At 34.7% G+C, this 21,253-nt stretch overlaps 1 protein-coding gene across 3 annotated transcripts in view; it reads left to right on the forward strand.

The window, feature by feature from the left end:
* Nucleotides 1–8,518: 8,518 nt before the first annotated feature.
* The window catches only part of LOC110027625, a 62,115-nt gene continuing 49,380 nt past the window's right edge, over nucleotides 8,519–21,253 (forward strand). Inside the window, exons 1-4 of one of the 3 annotated variants that reach the window (XM_020729127.1) lie at nucleotides 8,519–8,661; nucleotides 10,354–10,401; nucleotides 10,498–10,573; nucleotides 11,197–11,240. In XM_020729127.1, coding sequence (XP_020584786.1) covers nucleotides 8,548–8,661; nucleotides 10,354–10,401; nucleotides 10,498–10,573; nucleotides 11,197–11,240 — 282 coding nt within the window. In that variant the 5' untranslated portion in view covers nucleotides 8,519–8,547. The remainder of the gene's footprint in view (nucleotides 8,662–10,353; nucleotides 10,402–10,497; nucleotides 10,574–11,196; nucleotides 11,241–21,253) is intronic. The other 2 variants (XM_020729129.1, XM_020729130.1) reach the window with 2 other exon arrangements.

The raw sequence follows: 21,253 nt of genomic DNA on the forward strand, positions 1-21,253 counted from the left end.
CTGTTAGCTCTGTTGTGAAGGAATTCTATTCAAATCTTCATGGATTAAATCATGGATTGGTCTATGTTCGAAGCAAGTTAGTACCTTCTACTCCTTCAAGGATCAATGTGTTTTTCGTGGTGGATGACGTAAAAATTTGCCAATTTGCTAACTTCACTCCGACTAGAGACAATCTGAATGAGAACTTAAGATTGCTGACAGACAGTGAAGAACGTTGAAAATTGAGAAGTAATTTCAAGGTTAGTTTCCATGCTGCAAGGATAAATTCATCATCTAAGCCTTGGCACTTTTGCATTTATTCCAAGTTTCTTCTTACCATGAACATAAAGGAAGTAACAAAAGAAAGTGCAATCTTCAATTATTATATTCAGACTAGAAGACCTATTGATGTGGGAGCACTTATTTATAGATCTATCTTTGGAGTTGCACTAAATGAATCTATTACTGGGCTTGGACACCCTGCCTATTATTTTCATAATTTGTAGTCAAGCCTAAGTCCCTTATGAAAGTTGGGAAAAAGGTACTTCTTCCCCGGTAGCCCATGGACCAGTCTTTCTTGATGTGTGACAACATCGATCTTTTTACGGCATATGGAGGAAGTTCTTATATGGATCAGTCTTCATGACCTTTCACGTCATCAAGACCTCGACGTGCAGATTGTTTGGCTGGCATCTTGGAGGAAATATAGTAGATAAAAAAGGAGATATCAGTGATTCATAACAGGATCAGTAACATCACTGATCAGTTTTATCATCTGGATTGGCTGATGAAACAATAGTCAGATCATGCTGCTGTAATCCGTGATGCACAGGTCCAAATGTACAAGAAGAATTATTGGACCAAGAAAGATTCCAAGGAATTCCCAAACTATCCCTTCTACAACATGTGCGTGCATCAGTAGCTTGGTGATATTAGAGAAGTGAATAATGAGGTTAATGATAATATGTAGTGGATTTTTTGTAGTAGCTTTGATGTGTTTATAAGTTGTTGGTTCCATAGAGTGTTAGGTTTTATGTGTGCTTATAGGCTTTCTAATATTTTATGTTCATGAGCTTAGTAATTTGTGTTTGAATTTATAAGTTATGTTTTAAAAGTTGTGAGTGAATTATAATGTGTGTTTTGTATGAGGATTGGATTTATATTTGAATATAAGTAATTGTTGATGTTTGTGAAAATTAGATGTTGGAATATGTTTAAAAATGTTGAATTTGGCTTATAAGAGTTCATTTTGCCTTGGTGTGCACTCATCGTTGTTAAAATTTTATAAATTAAAAAAACAAAATTTGGGCATTGGCGCTTAGACGTTGAAGTCTAGTGCTTAGGCGCCAGAACTTGGCACCTAAGCGTTGATTCGGCAGAACTGATGGTTCAGGCTTAAAGACCCAATTTTCGCCCAAACCATCATCTTCTTCCTCCCGATTTTTGTGAATTTGAGTGTGGGGCTTTCCTAAGGCTTTTCCAATCTTGGTTTTTAGGGTGATTTCTTGGCTTGGAAACTTTGGATTTGATCTCCTTAAGGTAAGAACTTCACTTTAATGAAAAATTTTTTATTTTCACCATGGATTCATCTCACATTGCTCAAGTACTGAAATTTTAGATATGTAAGAAATGAGTGAAAAATTCATGGTGGAAGGATTCTTACCTTAAAAAATGTTGTTGGGAGCATAAACATATTATTTAAAATTTATGTGAAAATTTTCTAGAATTTTTATAGATTATGGCTCCTAAAACTAAGAGGGTGAAAGGAAGAGAAGTGTTTGATTCTAAGATTTTTGTTAATATGAAAGCTCAGTATAGATATAATGATCTTCTCACTACTAAAAATTTGATTCAAGAGAGAGCTTTCTTCATTTCCAGATGAGCTGTTGAAAGTTTGATTATAACCCGACATTGGGAAAGCTTTTGTTACTTCACCACTGTAGTAGTTTTCTCTGTTGTCAGGGAATTTTAAGCCAACCTCTGAGAAGCCTCTGATGACCAGGTATATATTCGAGGAAGAAGTGTAGAGTTTACACTTGAGCGCATTAATGTCTTTACCAGTTGCCAAATATTCCAAACTACGATTACTCTTCATTTAAGCCTACTGAGTCGCAGTTGGATGAGGTGATTTCAATTTTGACTGACAGAAGGGGAATTTGGAAAGGTAAGAATGACCATAAGGTAAAATTCTCTGCCTCAATGTTAAATGCACCCTCCCAGGCATGACACTATTTCATTTCTGCATGACTTCTTATTTCCAATCATCTTAGTGAGGTTACTGATCCCTTTTTCTTATACATACTTCTGCTTCTAACTCCACTGTTAAGAACTTGATGTAAGTTCTCGCAACAGAAGCAAAAAACTTGATCTCTATCTAATACGATAGTACTATAATGTAGGTTTGATTAGATTCTCAATTCTCTTTATTTATATTTCTTCTTTACAACGGTGCCAAAAACTTGGTTCTGAAGCAAATAAGAGTACAACTGTTATATTTAAATATTGGGATACAATACAAGTATACATATCATTATCAAGTAATATATAACTTTTTGATTAAGCCCTGAAATATCGAACCCACAGAGAGAATTACAAATTATTAATAAGAAATTAAATAACAAACTCTACTTTGAAAAAGAGTCTTACTCAAACTATATATACTATGGTAGGAATGAAACTTTGATTTTTTTGGGTAATTTTTTATAATTGAAAATAAAGCAAAAAATTAACTAAATTTAACTAGATTTTTGTAAGATGAAAGCAATACAAATAAAATATCTTTTTCCTTATCATGGATCAATAACAAGTATAGAAATTTTTGTTGTGAAAGTATTTAGTTGTGTTGTGCCAAAAAGGAGCAATATTATTCTTTACCCTTACTAGAAATAATATAACGAACATTGACTAATCTAAAGTTTGAATAGTCCTGAAGTCGGGCTAGGTAAGGAAGATGCTAGCTCTCACTCAAGATTTCCCTCTTGTCTCTCTACCTGGGGGCTAACATCTCGTATCTAAACCTAAAATAATAGACCGAATTGGGGGCTTTAGCCTGTCACTCTAAAGTTCTCTAACTCTTCACATTTTAAAGTTTATTTTCTTATTTATTTGCACTCAACCATATGAATTACATTCTCATCCATACAATCTCATATGATTCTATCATTAGTTGACTGAGACAATACAATCACGGATCTTACATGTTCTAACAACAAATATTAACATCTCAATTGGCCAAATCAAGAAGTAAATGAAGTACAAAGATTAAATCATCACAACTTATTCCAACATTATAGATCAATACATTATTCCAACATTATAGATCAATACTTCACACAACTTCCTTCTAGCATTTAATTACTTATAATTTTAAGGAAAAACATAAAGAAAACTATTTTGAGTTCATGGTGAAAATACAACAACAATGAAGTTTAAAAGTCAAAATCATGTAAAAATACAAGAAGTCTAAATTAAAACCAAATATAGTTACAAATATAAGAACTTATATCAAATTCCTCTCCACCAAATTCTTGAAGTTCCTTTGAATCTCTTCCTTTCTCTTACAATCCTCCCTAGGTCTGGTCGCCCAACCTTAGAGGGTTAAGAGGGTTAAAATGTTAAAATCTCTTTATTACACTAACAAACTACAATGGATTCTAACCTAGAACTATCTAATCACTCCTCCTTCACTAGGAGTGATAAAAATGAGAAGAAGCCCTAAATGAAATCCTACAACTCCTTACTCTCTAAAAGTATCCTATATCTCTAATCTCCTCTCCTTCTCTCCCTCTTTCAATTCAATATAAGTCATCCTATTTATAGTTTTCCAAAAGGTGCTTTGGTGTCACTTTAAAATGTGTCCACATTCAATGAATCTTCTAAGAGTTGCCTCTTTTCAAAAGCCATTTCAATGTAGTTTTGTGCCCATTAACTGTAATTCACGTTTTTACCAAGAGTTGCTTCAAACACCCCTTCAAAATTTATCCAAAATTCCTTGAATTTTTATCATAACTGCCTTTAGCGGGTAAGCGCAAGGTCTTCAGTGCTTATACGTGACCTTCTCTATTTCCTGGCGCTTAAGTGTCACTCCTAGGCTCTTAGGCGTCACAGTTCATTTTCACACCTTCTTCATTCTTGCTCCAAATTTGATCATTATTCACTCCTTTCACCATATTTCATCCATTTAATTGTACCTGAAAGAAAAACATACAAATACCTTCCATTAAAGCGTAATATCTCAAAAATAAATATAAAAAAGTGTACATAAATGTTATATATTTAGGTGTATCAGTTACTAAGGAGAGAGCATCCTTGAACTTCCGCGTTCAACAAATGAAAATTATAGATAGTGGATCTCTAATTTATCAGAATATCCTTATTTTCTAGAGGTGAAACTACTGGAGGTTTAGGTTACCCTGCCTTAATTTTTACTTTATTTAAGCAATCAGGATTAGGATATGACAATTGGGAAGAGCTGTTACGGCCTCTTAAACTAATTAGCAGGATCAATCTACATGTATATGAACTGCAAGATGGATTGAGATCTAGTGGTAGAAGTTCAGATATTCCTTCTACCTCCACTTCCAAACCATCTACCTCAGGCACTGCTGGTCAATCTTCAGCCACTCTAGACGATTTTCACAGTGATTATCAGGCACTAGTGCTTGATATTGCATATCTACAAGTTAAAGTGACTGATATCAACAATAAGGTTGATCATGCTCAATGATATTTGAAACACAAACATGATTATGATATGAGTTTCAATACATCTCGAGGAGATCATGATGTTTAGTTTCCATCAAATCCTGCATTTTTGGACAATCAACCACAAAGCTATATGGATGAGGATGAGGAGACTGATGATGAGACTGATGGAGATGAGGACGAGGAATAACATTTATGATATTAGTGTTGTGTGTTATGTTTTTTTAGATGTATTTATTAAAGTTGTTAGATGTTCTGAACTATTTGGTGTAGTAATTGTTGCTGTTGATTTGTTTTGATTTATCACTGCTTGTTTGCTTATACTACTTGTTGTTTGTTGTTACTGCACTACTGCTTGTTTTACTACACTACTGCTTGTTTTACTACACTACTGTTGTTATGTATGTTTGTTATGTTTAGAGAACTTATATACTTAGTAATTTCCTTTTGTTATATACATATTAATTAAGCTCTACTAATGTTGTATACATGTTTTTAATACCTGTATACTTTCATGTTAAACCCTTTATAGAAATTCATTTTTTTAAATTTTTTTTCCTACTTCTATAGTTCCTATCCTAAATGTTCTAACCTATTAAGAAAAATTTAAGTTTGAGGGAGGGAGAAAAACTTTTGAAAAACCTAATTTTATTTGTCCTTAAGAAACTATATTCAAAGAAAATATCTTTTTAAAGTAATATGGGGTATGTGGTGTTATTTTTAGAGAACTATATTTTTTTTTATTCTATAAATGTTGTGATAGAATTAAGTAAATTTTTGGTGATAAAGGTTAGATCTAAGAATTAAGATATTAAATAAAAGAGAATAGGGATATGATTTTACTCTTTAAAGTAGAAAAGAGACTGTCTTTTTGAAATACTAAAGATCTTAGATCTATACTTTAAATAATTGAGACTCTATGAAAATCATTTCTAAGAACTAATACAAATGATCAAAGTAAAGAAATATGATAATTTTTTAACTTTAGGAGGAGGATAGTGAAGTTCAAAATCATTAAAGGTTGATCCGGATATAATAATCGTCACTGAGAAAAAGAAAAGAAAAAGAAAAGAGAAAAAAAAAGAAAAAAACATAAGTGAAAGTGAGAAGAAGCTTGAGGGGATGTCTAATTAAAAATTGGTTTCACTTGAATCATCTTAAAGGAAGAGGCTTTATTACAATTATGAGCTTTTATTTCCTAAGAGTATTGGTTTACCTTTATTAGCAGAGTTCTCTAAAATTCTATCTGTTATTTGTCTGAGATCCTAATGTTTTTTCAAACTACAATTAAGTTTTGAAATGAACAGAAAATCAGAATTCCTGGACTTGATTACAAAATATTCTTATGCCTTATTTTAGCCTGAATTACTAGAATTTTTTCTAAAGTCATAACTTCTACATTTATGGGACAAACCCACTACCACATGTTAACATATTTAATTTTTGAAAAGAAATAAGTTACTTAGGACAAGTAACAATTAAGTTTGGGAGATTTTGACATGCATAAAATATGATACTTTTATTTGCACATTTAATGCTAATTTTTAAGGACATGGTGCTTTAATGAAAGGTATTTTTGATGTTTTTGGTTGTAGGTACAGTAAATGAAGCAAGTGGGGCAAATGGAATAAATATAGAGCAATTTAGAGTCAAAGAAAGCAACAAGACAAATGTTGACATGGTGCCTAGGCACCAGAGATAGTTTTTTTAGTTGTTCCAATGAACTTGGATGAAGTTTGATTGGGTACTTGAAGTAACTCTTGGTGATTTTGAGAGCTCTATTTAAAGAGACTTCTGGAGAGTCCAAAAGGGAGTTTTTTTAGAGAGGAGGGGATTCTTCGTAGAGAGAAGGGAGTCTTCTTGAAGAGAGGAGAAAGTCTTGGAGGCTTGTATAAATTTGGAGGAGAAGAGGAGAAGTGAGAGATATCTTCTTCACTATAGTTCTAAGTGAGATTGGAGTGGAATTGTAAGGAGAGTTAGTGGTTCAAAGGAACTAGAAGGATTGTTTGGGAAGAAGTTTGAGATAAGTCGTGAATTTTGCTTATTTTACTTAGTCTTATTTTGTAAACTTATATTTATCTATAAATCTATATGTTGTTGTTTCTTCCCCATGAGATCTGAGTAGTTTCCTTTGTCTTTCTCCCTCTTCTGAGTAGTTTCCTTTGTCTTTCTCCCTGCAAGGAGGAATGATTATGTGTAGGAATGAAGTTTAGTAGAAGTGCTTTTAATTCCACAAATTGTGATGATTTAAACTCTATGCTTAATTTACTAATCGATCTGACCAATTGATTTATTAAAATATATTGTGAAATATAATGACCTGAAAGGGTTATGCTTTCCTCAACATAATAAGAATCTCATTTAGTCTCATGGATGAGAACGTAGTCCATGGGATTAAGCGCAAATAAATATGAAAATAAGTTTTAATGGGAGTAAAATTGAAGATTTTAGAGTGACAGACTAAAATTCCCAATTTGATCCAAATGTTTGGAAACTAAAGCAAGATGTTATCCTTCAGGTGAGGGGTAAGTGAGAATTATAGAGTGAGATCTAATATCTTCCCAGCCTAACCATAGGTTTAGGGACTTAACTATGGATTAGCCCATGTTCTTTATGCACTCGAGAGAGGGTAAATAATAAGTATGCTTAGCACAATACATTAAGTATATTTAAAATAATTAGATTCCTACACTGATTATAAACTCATTGCAAGGGGAAATATTTTTATACAAATTTGAACTCTTCTATACATTGTTAGTTTAGAATTGCTTAGTGGTAACTTTAGATTTTAACCTTTTTAGATTGCCTTGTATTTAAATTTTGCATTTGCTTAGCATACTTAGCATTCCTTTTAATTATGTAAGATCATGTAATACACAAAAAAAATTATCATTTCATATATAAGTTAACTACAATTTAAAAAAGATTTGACTAAAGTCATCCTATAAGATTTTTGCCTATCCCTATGAGATCGATACTTAGGACTTCATTAGAGCCTTATATTACTTGAAACGATACTTATACTTGCGTGGTACCCCTAGTGTTTAAACCATTTTATCAACTTTATATAATATTTAATTTTGCACACTAGCCGCTTAATATAAATTGGGTCAAACTTTTGACCATATTTCAGAACTAAAATAATTGTATAATTGCAGGTCGGGTCATATCTTCTACAAGTTGTTCTTCAACAACATCAGTTACTCTCTTTCTTGTCTTTGACAGGTATTGTCTTTCAGGGGAACCCAACTTCCTCTTCCTTCTATAACACAATAATAACACAACTATAACACAATTATAACACAACAACATAAAAAACACAACAATAACATAATGAAACAAAATAACTTGCAATCTATAATAAACAATGTAGCTTAATATGTCGAAGATTTTGGCAGCCCGCTAGCTTCTTCAGTTCGCTTGCAATCTTCTATTGTTGTGTGTTAGCATGAAGAAAGAAAAATCAAAACTTTGAATAGTATGATTCCGATCGACGCAATGCTCAACTTATAAACACTAGGTCGACCTTGCGAAGATGAAGAAATCGTCCAAAAAACCTTAGGTCTTGTGTCAAAGAGGAAGCAAACCGTCCAACCTAGGTTTTCCGTAGAAGAAGGAAGAAAAAATGCTGGAAACCGCAGAAGAAGAAACCGTAACTTCACAAAATGCTGAAATATGCCATAAATGTATTTTTTTATCTGAATGTTGCTATGATTTCGGGCTAGGTTCACATATTTTAAACTGTCGGGGAAGAGGAGAATCCGAATTGCGTCACGTGAAATTAACATTTTCTTAATTATTTTAGGCGGTAGAACCAAAAAAAAAAAAAGAAAAAAATTAGCCCTACTCCGGACTGACTTAACTATGCGTCGACGTAATAACAAAACTGAAACCCTTTATCCGCCGTCTGAAATGGAGGAGCAGGAGTTCCGACGAATTCTCGATCTCTTTCCGGTCGTTCGATCGCGAGACTATTGCGTAATTCCCCCCCTCCCCATCTTCTCTCAGCTGACCGTTGGTTTACCGTCTTTTACGCCTATTTCTGGCACTCGTTATTCTTTCTCTGCTCCTTCGACGCTCCTTTTCTTGTTTTTGATTTATGCTGTGCTCTGTAGTAATGGCACTCATTCGCTTTAATCGTGTTAGAGACGATGGATAAGAACCTTTGATTTTTAAATGTTTATTTGTTTATTTATTCTTTTCTGATTTGACGCTATTTGTTCATGCACATGCTCATGCTCTTCAATTATTTACACCTTGAATTTCCCAGCTTGTTTTGTTACTTTGAGATGTGATGCCTTTTCAATTTTTGATGATTAATTATATGAATATTCTCTAATCTGTTCGGGCATTGATGAATTTTGCATGAATTTTCAATCGAAGTCCTTCCAGCGGTTTTCCTTGGGAACGTTTTAGGGGATTTAATATTTCATACAATGAAGAGGTTGAAGGAATCATACTATGATACTGGATGAAAATAATATCTGCTGCATCTTTTATAAATAACCGGCAAGCATCTTTTTAGTTGCAGTCATTGTATTTTGAAGGAGGTTTCTGTCATATCTTTTTCTGATGACCAGATTTGGGGAAAGTTAGTTCGGTTAGAAATTGTATGTCAGATTTGTTCATCCAAATCTAGGTTTTTCTTTAAAGCGGTGTTATAAGAATCAAGCTCGCTCTTCTCTGTTTAAACTTGTTTTGCTAAGCAATAATTAAATATGAACTCAGTTTTTTTTTGAAGTTTTGGTTCAGTTATTTTGTTGTAAACCATACCAATTTGAATATTTTGTTGAATTTGGCTAGTTTGTGTAAACGAAATAAGTTTTGAGTTTGTAAATAAGTAGTAAAATGATTCTATTGGTATAAACAAGCTTACTACTAAAGAGTTTGTAAATGAACTTTGATCAGCATGTAATTATATGGCACACATACTAATTGAATATATATATATATATATATATATATATATACCAGACTTAAATAAGCTCTAAACTAGCTCACAGTTAGAACCTGGAAAAGGAGCAAAACAACCACCAAACCATGTCCAAGAAAATGGGCAAACCGAGCCGCAAATAGGCTGAACCAAATCTAGCAAAAGGGAGCAAAAATAGAGAAATATTCCAGGTATAAATTTGATTTCGAAAAGGGCTCAAACTAAGCCTACCAAGTGGGCTAAAAATTAATATTAAACTTTCAATTAAATTCAGCTTAGAAGAAGGCTAAACCGAGCCCAGCAAAAAGGGCAAAACCAAGCAGCATAAAGGCTAACCCAAGCTCAGTAAAGAGGCAAAATAAATGAAAATATTTCCAGCCAATCTTTAATCCAAAAGGAACTAGACTCAAGCCTACCATATGGGCCAAAACAGATCCTCCTTGCAACATTAAAACCCAAAATTTGCATTCAATATGTATGCTTCGAACAGGGACAGACAACAGAAAGCAGAATAACATAAGTAGGATCTTAAACCATTATCCAAAGCATCGCAGCAAATTCCCGCATATAGATATAGAAATGACAGGATTATAAAAAAATTTTGCATGTAAGAATGATCCTAAACATGCTTTCCATGTATCTTAAGCAGAAAAGAAAAGGAAAAAAAACCAATATCATGCTCCATTCCCATATCTATTGAAGTTTCATTATTAATCCTTCATCTGTATCTATTGAAGTTTCAGGATGGATCCGGAAAAGCATCAAGCTCACACTCCACAGAAGAGGTCTTCCGTCGAATCTACTTTTTCTTATTTTTATTGAACTTCCTCTTTATTCTTGTGAATGTATTTGCATCCTTTTCAACAATGGTGTTATGACAGGCAACAGAGTTGGTCGAAGGCTCAACTGAGTTGGATAAGATGGATGAACTGATAGAAAGTGAAGGTGAAAGGAAAGGTACTGTTATATCTTCATGATGCATTTAACTTTAGCATATTGGAGAATGGAGAAGGTCATCAGTTTTTAGTTGGGTTCTTAATTTGATTAGCTGTGATTGTATGGCTGCTCTTTAAAATATTATGTTTTGTAGTTGGTTGAGTCTGACAAATATGATAGACTGATAAGTTTCAACCCCATGCCTTATTGTCTTTCTCTATCAAAACATTGTTCAGTTAATTAGCAAATTTTATTTGAGAAGGTATCTAAATTAAAGTACTTTTTAAAAATTTTTTTGACAGATTTTGGCCTAAAATTAACTTTGGGTGAATACAATGATGGCGTGTCCACAAAACTGTTTGTTTCTAAAACCATAGAGGTCAAATAACATGGTTATTATTGAGATTTCTTTCTTACCAATGTTCAAACCTGTTCAATGACATTATATTTTGTTGATTGTGGGATTTAATTCATATAATTGTAACTGCAATAGTCAAGCTCAATTGCTTGTAATTTTTGTATTTATTTAAGCTGTTAATCTATAGACGAGGACTCGTTATTAAAGTCCTTTATTTTAAACTGAATAGGAAGGCGAGGCAGCGATATGATGATTTTGGTTGTACTAATTTTTTTTTTAAATGTAGTAGATGCATTTTGGAGCAAGTTGCAAGCAGCAGCCGAAAGGAAGGTATGATGAAGTTTTATTTGGTATAATATTTTCTTTATCTCCAGTGTAAGTAGAATATAGATATTCTATCTTGATTGATTGAACTTATTCAAGCATGTACTTATGTGTTGGTTTTTTAACCTGTTTGATTAAAGCTGGTTGGAACTAATCTAAAAGTTGCAAAACTGGTTTCGAGAGCTTCACCTGGATTTGAATAATTTAATTTAAAGGTTGAGGTTGAATATCAAACAATGTAGCTAGTCGAGCCAACCCAATTCAGAGTTTTGAAATAATGATCAAGGCTTTTCCATTTTTGTATTTGAAGCAATTAATTGCAAGTAGGAAGTTATTTGGTCAACTTGAACTCAATTTTCAACCAATTCAATGGATTTGGCATAAATGTGACCCAATCTGATAAACCTGAACCTTGATTTTGGAGTTAAGTAGGCCAAAGTTTGACAATTTTACCATTATTGCACCATGATTTTTGGCCCTATCATCTTGGTGAGCAAAAACATGATAACTCCCTATATTAAGAGTCTATTTGGGGCAGCTGCAGTTTAATAATAACCTGCTACGCAGAAGCTGCTGCAGATCAACTAGTTGTCTGTTTATTTTTTGCAGTTTGAAAACAGTTCCACTGCAGCTGTTTCTGGACAAATGACCACTCTGTCTCTATATAATAATGCTGTTTGCAACAGATCTGTCATACTAATATGTTTTATACTTAGAAGCAGAAATCCAGTGCACAATATTACAGAAAAAATATACACTTCACTTAATAATAAGTATCATGATTACTAAAGTTAAGAAACAGACTATTAAAATAACGTTTAATAATATGATAATATTATTTTTGAAATGCAGAAGACATATGTCACGTGTTAAGCTGTCCTCCAGAGATTCTTTCCATGCTCGATTTCTCTCGGTAGTGGAATATTCCAGCATATCTACCCACCAAAAAAGTTACAGTTTTCCGGGGCTTTCCAAGGGCACCTGTAAAACTGTTTTTAGTAGCTATGTGACTGACATGAAGTTAGTAGGGTACATTGAAATCCACAGTAGCAGTGCAATCCTCGGGAGGTATCAGAAATCCTCGAGCTCATCTTTTTTGAATGCTTTTTACGACATCCCAGTAGATATAGCACAAGTAAAAATTGATAAAAAAACTTATTAATTATAGACTTATGCAACTGTGAGGTCTCAAAGAACTCAATATATCAACCAACAAATTTGCTACCTTATAAAAAAAGGGTTATTGGTTGCTTTTAACCCGTAATACACTGTTTGTGTATCACATATGCATATCACAAAAAAAAAGTTATCCAGAAGAACTTCAAAAACCGTAACATAAGAAAAAAGTGATACTTGATTGCATTTATTAGGATTTCACATGTGACACCAACCATAGTGACAAACAAACCATCAGGAAGAAACCATAAGGTCAATCGTCTCATCACAAACCTCTAAAATCCATCAAAAGAAAAATAAAAGAAATGCAGAAGGAAAGAAAAACGCTTACAAACAACGTAAAAAAATCTTAATAATTAATATCAAATACACAAGGAATGAAAATAAACATCAATTATATAAAATACAAATATAATAACAAGTGAATCTCTTCAACAACTATTACAATTAATAATATGATGAATACTCAAATCTCCCTCCTACTATTAATATAGTAACATCAGAAAAGAAGTGATACTTGATTGCATTTATTAGGATTTCACATGTGACACCAACCATAGCGACAAACAAACCATTAGGAAGAAACCATAAGGTCAATCGTCTCATCACAAACCTCTAAAATCCATCAAAAGAAAAATAAAAGAAATGCAGAAGGAAAGAAAAGCACTTACAAACAACGTAAAAAATATTAATAATTAATATCAAATACACAAGGAATGAAAATAAACATGACTTATATAAAATACAAATATAATAACAAGTGAATCTCTTCAACAACTATTACAATTAATAATATGATGAATACTCAAATCTCCCTCCTACTATTAATATAGTAACATCAGAAAAGAAGTGATACTTGATTGCATTTATTAGGATTTCACATGTGACACCAACCATAGCGACAAACAAACCATTAGGAAGAAACCATAAGGTCAACCGTCTCATCACAGACCTCTAAAATCCACCAAAAGAAAAATAAAAGAAATGCAGAAGGAAAGAAAAGCACTTACAAACAACGTAAAAAATATTAATAATTAATATCAAATACACAAGGAATGAAAATAAACATGACTTATATAAAATACAAATATAATAACAATTGAATCTCTTTAACAATCATTACAATTAATAATATGATGAATACTCAAATCTCCCTCCTACTATCGCTTCTGTAATTCGTTCACTCAATTCTGCTATCTCTCTTGCACATTTCCCGTCTTAAATACTGTTATCGGAAACATCATTTTCAGCCTGTGACTATGACAGTCCAAGATGGTACTCATATGCCTCGGTAGGGAGATGCTTATGATCCTCGTCTGCTTTAAGTTGATGTCATTGCGTGAAGGATCTCGCCGAATGTAATTGTGAAGAACTATTGTGGCAATCACAATCTGTATCTGTTTGGGAAACAATTAATATGATATATCGCAAACTATAGCTCATTTATTCTTTCCAACACCAAATGTCCTCTTAATGACACCGCGTAAGGAGAAATGACTTACTGCCTCGCTCAAAATCAGGTATGTGGTATATCGTATTAGGCTAGAGTTTGATATAGCCTCGCTGTAACGGATATATAGCATCAACCAAATCATATTTATTTAATGTGAATTGCATATTAATTTTGAGAAAAAAATGAATTAGGAGAGTAGCTTAGTCTCAAGCAAACCTATGGGTGGATGCGGGAAATTGTACTTGTTATTCTGTGCTGCAGTTTTGAAAATTCGACTGTCATGTGCATTGCCCTCCCAACCGGCCATGACAAACTGAACCACATGTTAAAGTTGCATACCACCATGACATTCTGCGCCGGGGACCTATAACGACCGATCGATGTGATATTTTCATTATTTGGAACACGTGCATCAACGTGTGTTCCGTCGATTGCTCTAATACAATTCTAAAAAGATAATGAAGGGTTATATGATTACGATATTTATTTGAAAATTGAATGTAATAAATATGAGAAATTACCTTAAAGTATATATATATCGCGAATCGTTTGAAATCTCCGTTGGGGTCTGTTCGAATGTAGGATCTGTTAGTTTTATGACTTTTGAAGAAAAACTTACAAGTGAATTTAACCATACTGAGAAGTATCTGCAAATCGTTTGAGAGGAGTGTTGAAATTGCTTCATAGCTCATTACATTGATTCATTCTGCGATAATATGTAGAGGATTATTGTCAACACCTCTCACAAAGTATTTTAGGATGAGTCATGAAGTCCATAATTTTTGTGTAGTTCCTCTAACAAATCGGTGAATACTGCCTGTGTCATGCAGAACATATTGCTAAATCCCATTGGGTGACACGCAAGCAACTCGCCAACCCATTTGTCGCCAACATATGAGGATGTTATGCAAGGGAACGTTCTATGTACGAGTTATAATATTCATACATTAAGCATACAACAGCTACAACTCCCCTTCTGTTCCTTTCTCTGGTTGCATCCATGTATTTTGGTATCCATTTTGTTAGCAAATAAGCGTCAATGAATTAAGTACAATCATATAAGGTTACGAAGAAAACCAACATAAGCAAATAACATTACAAAAGTAAATAGAAAACATAACGATGATGAAAAACTCGCAAGTAAAGTGACATGTCCAATGCAGTTTAAACATCCAAAATAAAATGAAAAACTATAAACAAATAGAAATGTATCAGACAATTGTAAATAAAAAAAAATGTCTCTCAAATGTCTCTGCTCTCATAAAAATATCTCAAGTAAACCACCCTACGTTCAACGGGCATCGCGATTAAAAACTCTCTCCGGGACACATCTTCAGGCAACTTCATAGAAAACAGATACATCTGCAAGTCCTGAGAAAATTCTGGAGTTGCATTCAGAATTTGCACAACCTGCTAGACAGAAGTTGCTTGAGATGTGCTAGGGTCATTGATGCATGAAGCCACCAACTGTGATATCTGACTTTTAAAAAAAGTAGCTCCCATTTTCTTTTTGTTTTCAACCCACAGACACTTAGAGCGGCTCATGGACTCAAGTTTATGGAGATTCGTGCTGGGGCCTTTAGTGGAATCACCCGATTGGTCAGCTGCCAGATTTTTCGGGAATCCCACCAAGCCCCGTCTCACTGGGGGCACTTGCATTATTGCCCGGTGCTGCGACACTCCCAAATATACGATCCAACTTCTCCAACTCATGATTGAGTCCACAGTATTTAAATCTTTTCGCATTAGACACCACCTACAAATTCATATAACATACTAGTAATAAATTTTTTCATACTAGTAATAAATGTTTTCGCATTAGACACCAGCGTCAATCGTTTGCTTCAACGGATCCCACCTAAAGCTCGCTGCTCATTGCTTCAATTCCTTCCAATTTTTCAATCGATCTTGGGCTGATCTCACTTATTTTTTAACTGCATCCTATCGTACTCTTTGCCTATACTTTATTTGAATTTTTTAATAATATTTTGCTACCATTTCTTGTTTAAATAAGTTGTCAACCTATTTCCCAGATCGACCTTCTTGAGGCAAATATCGCAAAATATTAATTTTGTTTCTTTATCTCTCATTTTTCTTTGATCTTTATCATTGTATTACTAGTATGAAAAAAACTAATTAACATAAATAAGAATCCCACAATATTGCAAATCAAATAAAAATCGGAATGCCACAATATCATCACCACGTCTCCAACACCACCTCCACACACCACCGACGCCACACAGACACCTCCATGACCACCACCTCCACACACCAACACACAAACTCTACACACCACCACACACTACCACACAGACACCAAAACCACCAACAGGCACTACACAGACACCTCGAACACCACCAACATCAACACCACCACCATAACACAGACACCTCCACACCCCACCACACAGACACCTCCACGCATCACCACACAAACGACTCTAACACCAACAACGCCTCCACACTCCATCATACACCACACAAACACCTTCAACACTTCCAACATCACCACCACAACACAGACACCTTCAACACCACTACGTAAACACCTCCAACGACACCAACACCACAAACACCTCCAACACCACCACCACAACAAAGACACCTCCAACACCAACAACACCTCCACACACCACCAGACACCACCCAGACACCTCCAAAATCACCAACACCTCCAACACCACCACCACCACACAGACTCCACACCCCGCCACACAGACACCTCAAACACCACAAAACACCACACAGACTCCACACACCACCAAAAACACCTTTACATTTCTACCGGACATCACTAGACACCACTAGACACCAACACCACCAACTCCACACATTCCATCATACTATAAATCTGACCAACACCTCCACACATTGCTATCAACAAATCAAGCACACCTTTTCAGCCATGTCTCAAATTCCCTCTCAAACACCAAAGATAAAGACAAAATCACAACCCATATTTTGCATATGTCGCGAAGTACATACAGAGCACCCGAAACATTGCTATCAACCCACCAAACACCCTCCTCAACCATTTTTCAAATTCCCAGTGAAACACCCAAGTTACATATAAACCCCCATTCCATCAGCCACAAATTCTTAAAAACAAATTTTAAATTAAAAAGAGAATGCCACAAATCACAAAATCAAAATTTTCACTTCAAATCACAAATGAGAAAACCACAATTCACTTTTGACCATCACCCCCACACATTAATATCAACAAATGGAGCACCCTCTTTTAGCCATATCTTAAATTCCCACTGAAACACCAAAGCTAAAGAAAAAACAAACCACCCTCCTTCAACAGGGCACCTGAAATATTGCTATGAACAAACCAACCACCTTCCTTCAACCATTTCACAAATTCTCACTGAAACACCACAGGTAAAGATGAAACCACATTCCATCAGCCACACATTCACAAAAAACAAAATCCAAATTATAAAGAGAAAGCCGCAAATCACAAAATCCAATCTTTCACTTGAAACTGCAAATGAAAATGCCACAAAACGCAAAGAGAAAGTTATTCCATCGACAAAAATAGGTGATACTGTGGGAGGACGAAGAACACGGTAAACCGAAGAGAGATCCAGAGATCGGAGGGAAGAAGGGGAGTAGAGAGCCAACCCGTTGCCACCAGAGAGAGATCGGAAGGAAGAGGGAAAGGACAAAGGAAACCCGTTGCCACCGGAGAGAGTCGCAAGAGAGGCGCAAGAGAGAGAGAGAGAGAGGACCGATTGAGAGAAACGAGTGTAAAAGAACGCGATTGCGATCGAGACAGACGAGGGCAAAAGAGAAGAACATATGGCTTTTAACGTAATAGAAACAAGATAAAACGCAGACCACAGGTTCGAACCCGCAGCCCACATTTAACAAAAATTATCATAATAAGCCGCCACTCCACACTTTCCAAATGCATCGGCCTACGATTTCTCGCAGCGCAGTGGTGAAGAAGCTGCCGCAAACTAGGTCTAAGTACATGATATGGAGTTTAACAACCTTTTTTCCTGACTTTATGAATGCGATTTTGCTAGGTTTGAAATAAGATGGTCCAAGGGAACTGTTCTAGCCTTGAATTGATAATTACTTAATTTAACTTGTGTTTATTTAGAGTCAAGACTGATTATGTTTGAGCTAGCTTAGTCCCTATTCAAATTGAACTCAAGTAAGAAGGATACACGCGTTGGAGGGAGGGATTAAACTCAAGACATTTTCAAAATTCTTATCAATAAAAAATTTATTAATCGACTTAATTTTATGCCAAAAAAACTAAAATAGAACTCCAAACTTTTTGCTAACGTTTGCAAAAGAATACAAGAATAAAATAAGTTTGAATATTGAAAGATAACTCTATAGAATGAAATTCCATTTAATATAGCTAAAATTTTTTCTCGGATTAATATGATTCACTCTATTAGAATCATGATTGAGAATAGATCTTCCTATCATGTTCGAGCATTGCACATGAATGTTAGATGAGGAGGCAAGAAAAATGGTAAAGATTAATGACGACATGACAGATGCGAGCAGAAACATAAATTACAATAATGTAAGATGTTTAGTTTGGCACAAGACAAAAGAGAATTATATTTTTTGTTAATAATCTAAGCGAGTTGAAACAAGAATTACTATAATGTCAGATGTTTGGTTAGACATCAGACAAAAGAGAACTATGAACTTTCTTGTTTATAATCAGTATGAATTGTATGTTTGAAATATGGAGATGCATTCGCCTTTATTACTGACATACAATACTCATTAAAATGATAGTTGGGGTTGTTGAGAAAGTAGGAGTGCATTGTTATTTAGGTGGTTATATAGAATGCAAGTGCCCATAAGGTTGGGGATATTAATGGAGAAAAGGAGGCATCTTTTCTGGACTCCATGGTTGCTTGTTGTCTCGATTAATGCTTGAAAATTGTGATTGTTGTTATATAATAAGTACGTTAGCTTAAAGCAAAAAAAAAAGTTGTTTTAACTTCTTACATTGATATATATTACTAATTTTCTTTTTTATTTTTGTTTAGAACATTGGTTAACACAATGTAGAGATGATACATTTGAACTTAAAAGTATTTGCAGTTATGATTTTAAGTCCTATTTATTCAATTTCTTCTTATGAATGTGAATAGAGCATATTCAATCAAGTGCATTCAAAGGGAAAATCCCGATCAGTTGCTGAATGAATGAAAAAGTTGGTCTATGCTATCGGTTAAGATCTCACAGTTAAGATCTCACATATTTGGGGGAGTTTTAATTTAATTAGAGCGACATCGGTTAAGATCTCACAGTTCCCTCATTCTGACACCATTATTTTCTCTTGAATTTACTTAGTCTAAATGGGTTGTTAAGCTCGTTTAGACTGGATAATTCTCATTAGCAACCGTAGGTTACCTCATCGAGAGATCCTCATAAATCCAAAAGGGGTGAATTAAGGGCGTTCACTAAGTTTAAAAATCTATAAATTTTTGAAAATGTATTTTTTTTTTGTATTTTGGGCTGACCTAACTCCCAAAATTGGCAGGACAGAAGAGCAGAACAGCGAGCGTGTCAGCTCAAAAAATTTTTAAATCCTCATAAGATCACGATCAAAAGACAAAATTATAGGCTAAAGTATCCCAGCACACCTCTAAATCGTGTGTAAGTCGACATATAATGACTATACGAACCCCATATAACCATTTAAAAATGTTCTTAAAATAGTAGCTTTTAAACCTCCTAAATAGCAACGAAAATATCCTCAGAACAGTGATTTATAGTACTCGAAATAAACGAACAAGAATGTGGACAATGCCCCCAAAACCGCTCTAAAAACAGCAGTAGAAGCCCCAACAGCCTTCATATGAGCCCAAACAACAACTAAATGCGCTCAAACAACAATTTTAAAGCCTCCTACAGCTTCAAATAGCAGCTAGCAACTCCACATAGCGATCTTAACGCTTCCCACAGCTCCAAACAGTAGCTAGGAATTCTAAATAGCAATTCTAAAGCCTCATACAACTCTAAACAGCAGCTAGCAACTCCAAATAGTGATCCTAAAGTTTTCTACAGCTCCCAACTTTAATCTCTCCAAACAACACTCTAATCAACCCAACAAAGGCATTTAAAAGCTCCAAAACAGTAAGCAAGTCAGCACTTAAATGAGGCACAATGCCCTCCTAAAACAGTGAACGAATGGACCCAAAAATCTGCATTTAGAGGATCCAAAATAGTAAGCAAAATAGCACTTAAATGGGGCACAAAACCCAACCAAAAAAATAGTGAATGAATGGACCCAAAAACTTGCACCTAGACCCCTGCCGATCAGTCAGGAAATCAACACATATCCATTAATTCATACATAACAAGATGAAATGATTTTCAGTGCAGACATATAGAATGCATATTTTAGGAACGTTAAAACCTTTTCTTTTTTTTTGCATTAAATTTAACCAATTCCTTTTTATCTCATTAAAGTTTATGCATGAAAGAGCAAGAAGTTAGATAAGTTAGGATTGCCTGAGCAAAACAAAGCAAGATTAACATTTAAAAGGACTGCTTAAGATAGTTTCACCAATTAATATTGCAACCGCAAAGGCCAATGTTAAGAAAACATTTGAATATGAGAAAGATAATGAGAAACGCTGCATGCATTTTTTTTTTAACCACGTCGAACCATATCCCAAAAGATTCTCCTAGACAAGATCATGGTAACCAAAAAGATAAAAGGCAAGACCAACAATGAAATACAACAATCCGAAATTGCATATTGGACCGTTAAGTGCTAAAGTTACTTCAGATGTTTTTTTGTTATCCTTGGCAGAGAGTTTTCATCAATGTCTAAAACGAACCTCTAGCCATTGCTGAATAAACGATGAAATTTTGTCCTAAAATAGTAACAATAAGGAAAAGTTGGGGCGTTTCACATATTCAAGAAAGCATCTGACCACAACCCAAACCAAATATTTCACACTTCAGAGAAGAAACAAAAATATAAACCATTGCTAAAAAGAAGAAAAAAATTAGAGGGAGTTTAGAGTTTACTGTTCCTCGAAGATTTGCCTCCTTACTAGCTCCAATCGTGACTGGTATACGGGGCTGCTCGTTGGTGGGAAGGGATTAGGGAGCTCGATCGGCGTGAGCTAGAGGAGCAGGGAAGCGGTGCGATTGAGGGCTTCAGTGAGGAAGAAGCGAATAAGGGAGAGGGTACGACTGTGTGAAGGAGAATCGAACGAGGAGTATTTTTTTGGGAGAGAGGAGGAGAGTCGGTGCAATTAAGGCTTCCGGGGGAAGGGCCGAACGAGAGGGTGAAGCGAGGGAGAGGGTTTCGGTGCCGAGAGAGGAGGAGGCGAGCGAGATGGTTTCAATTCGAGGAGAAGGCTTCCGGTTGCAGAGGAGTGGGGGG

The sequence above is a fragment of the Phalaenopsis equestris genome, unplaced genomic scaffold (assembly GCF_001263595.1).
Source record: "Phalaenopsis equestris unplaced genomic scaffold, ASM126359v1 Scaffold000432, whole genome shotgun sequence".
Taxonomy (NCBI): Eukaryota; Viridiplantae; Streptophyta; class Magnoliopsida; order Asparagales; family Orchidaceae; genus Phalaenopsis; species Phalaenopsis equestris.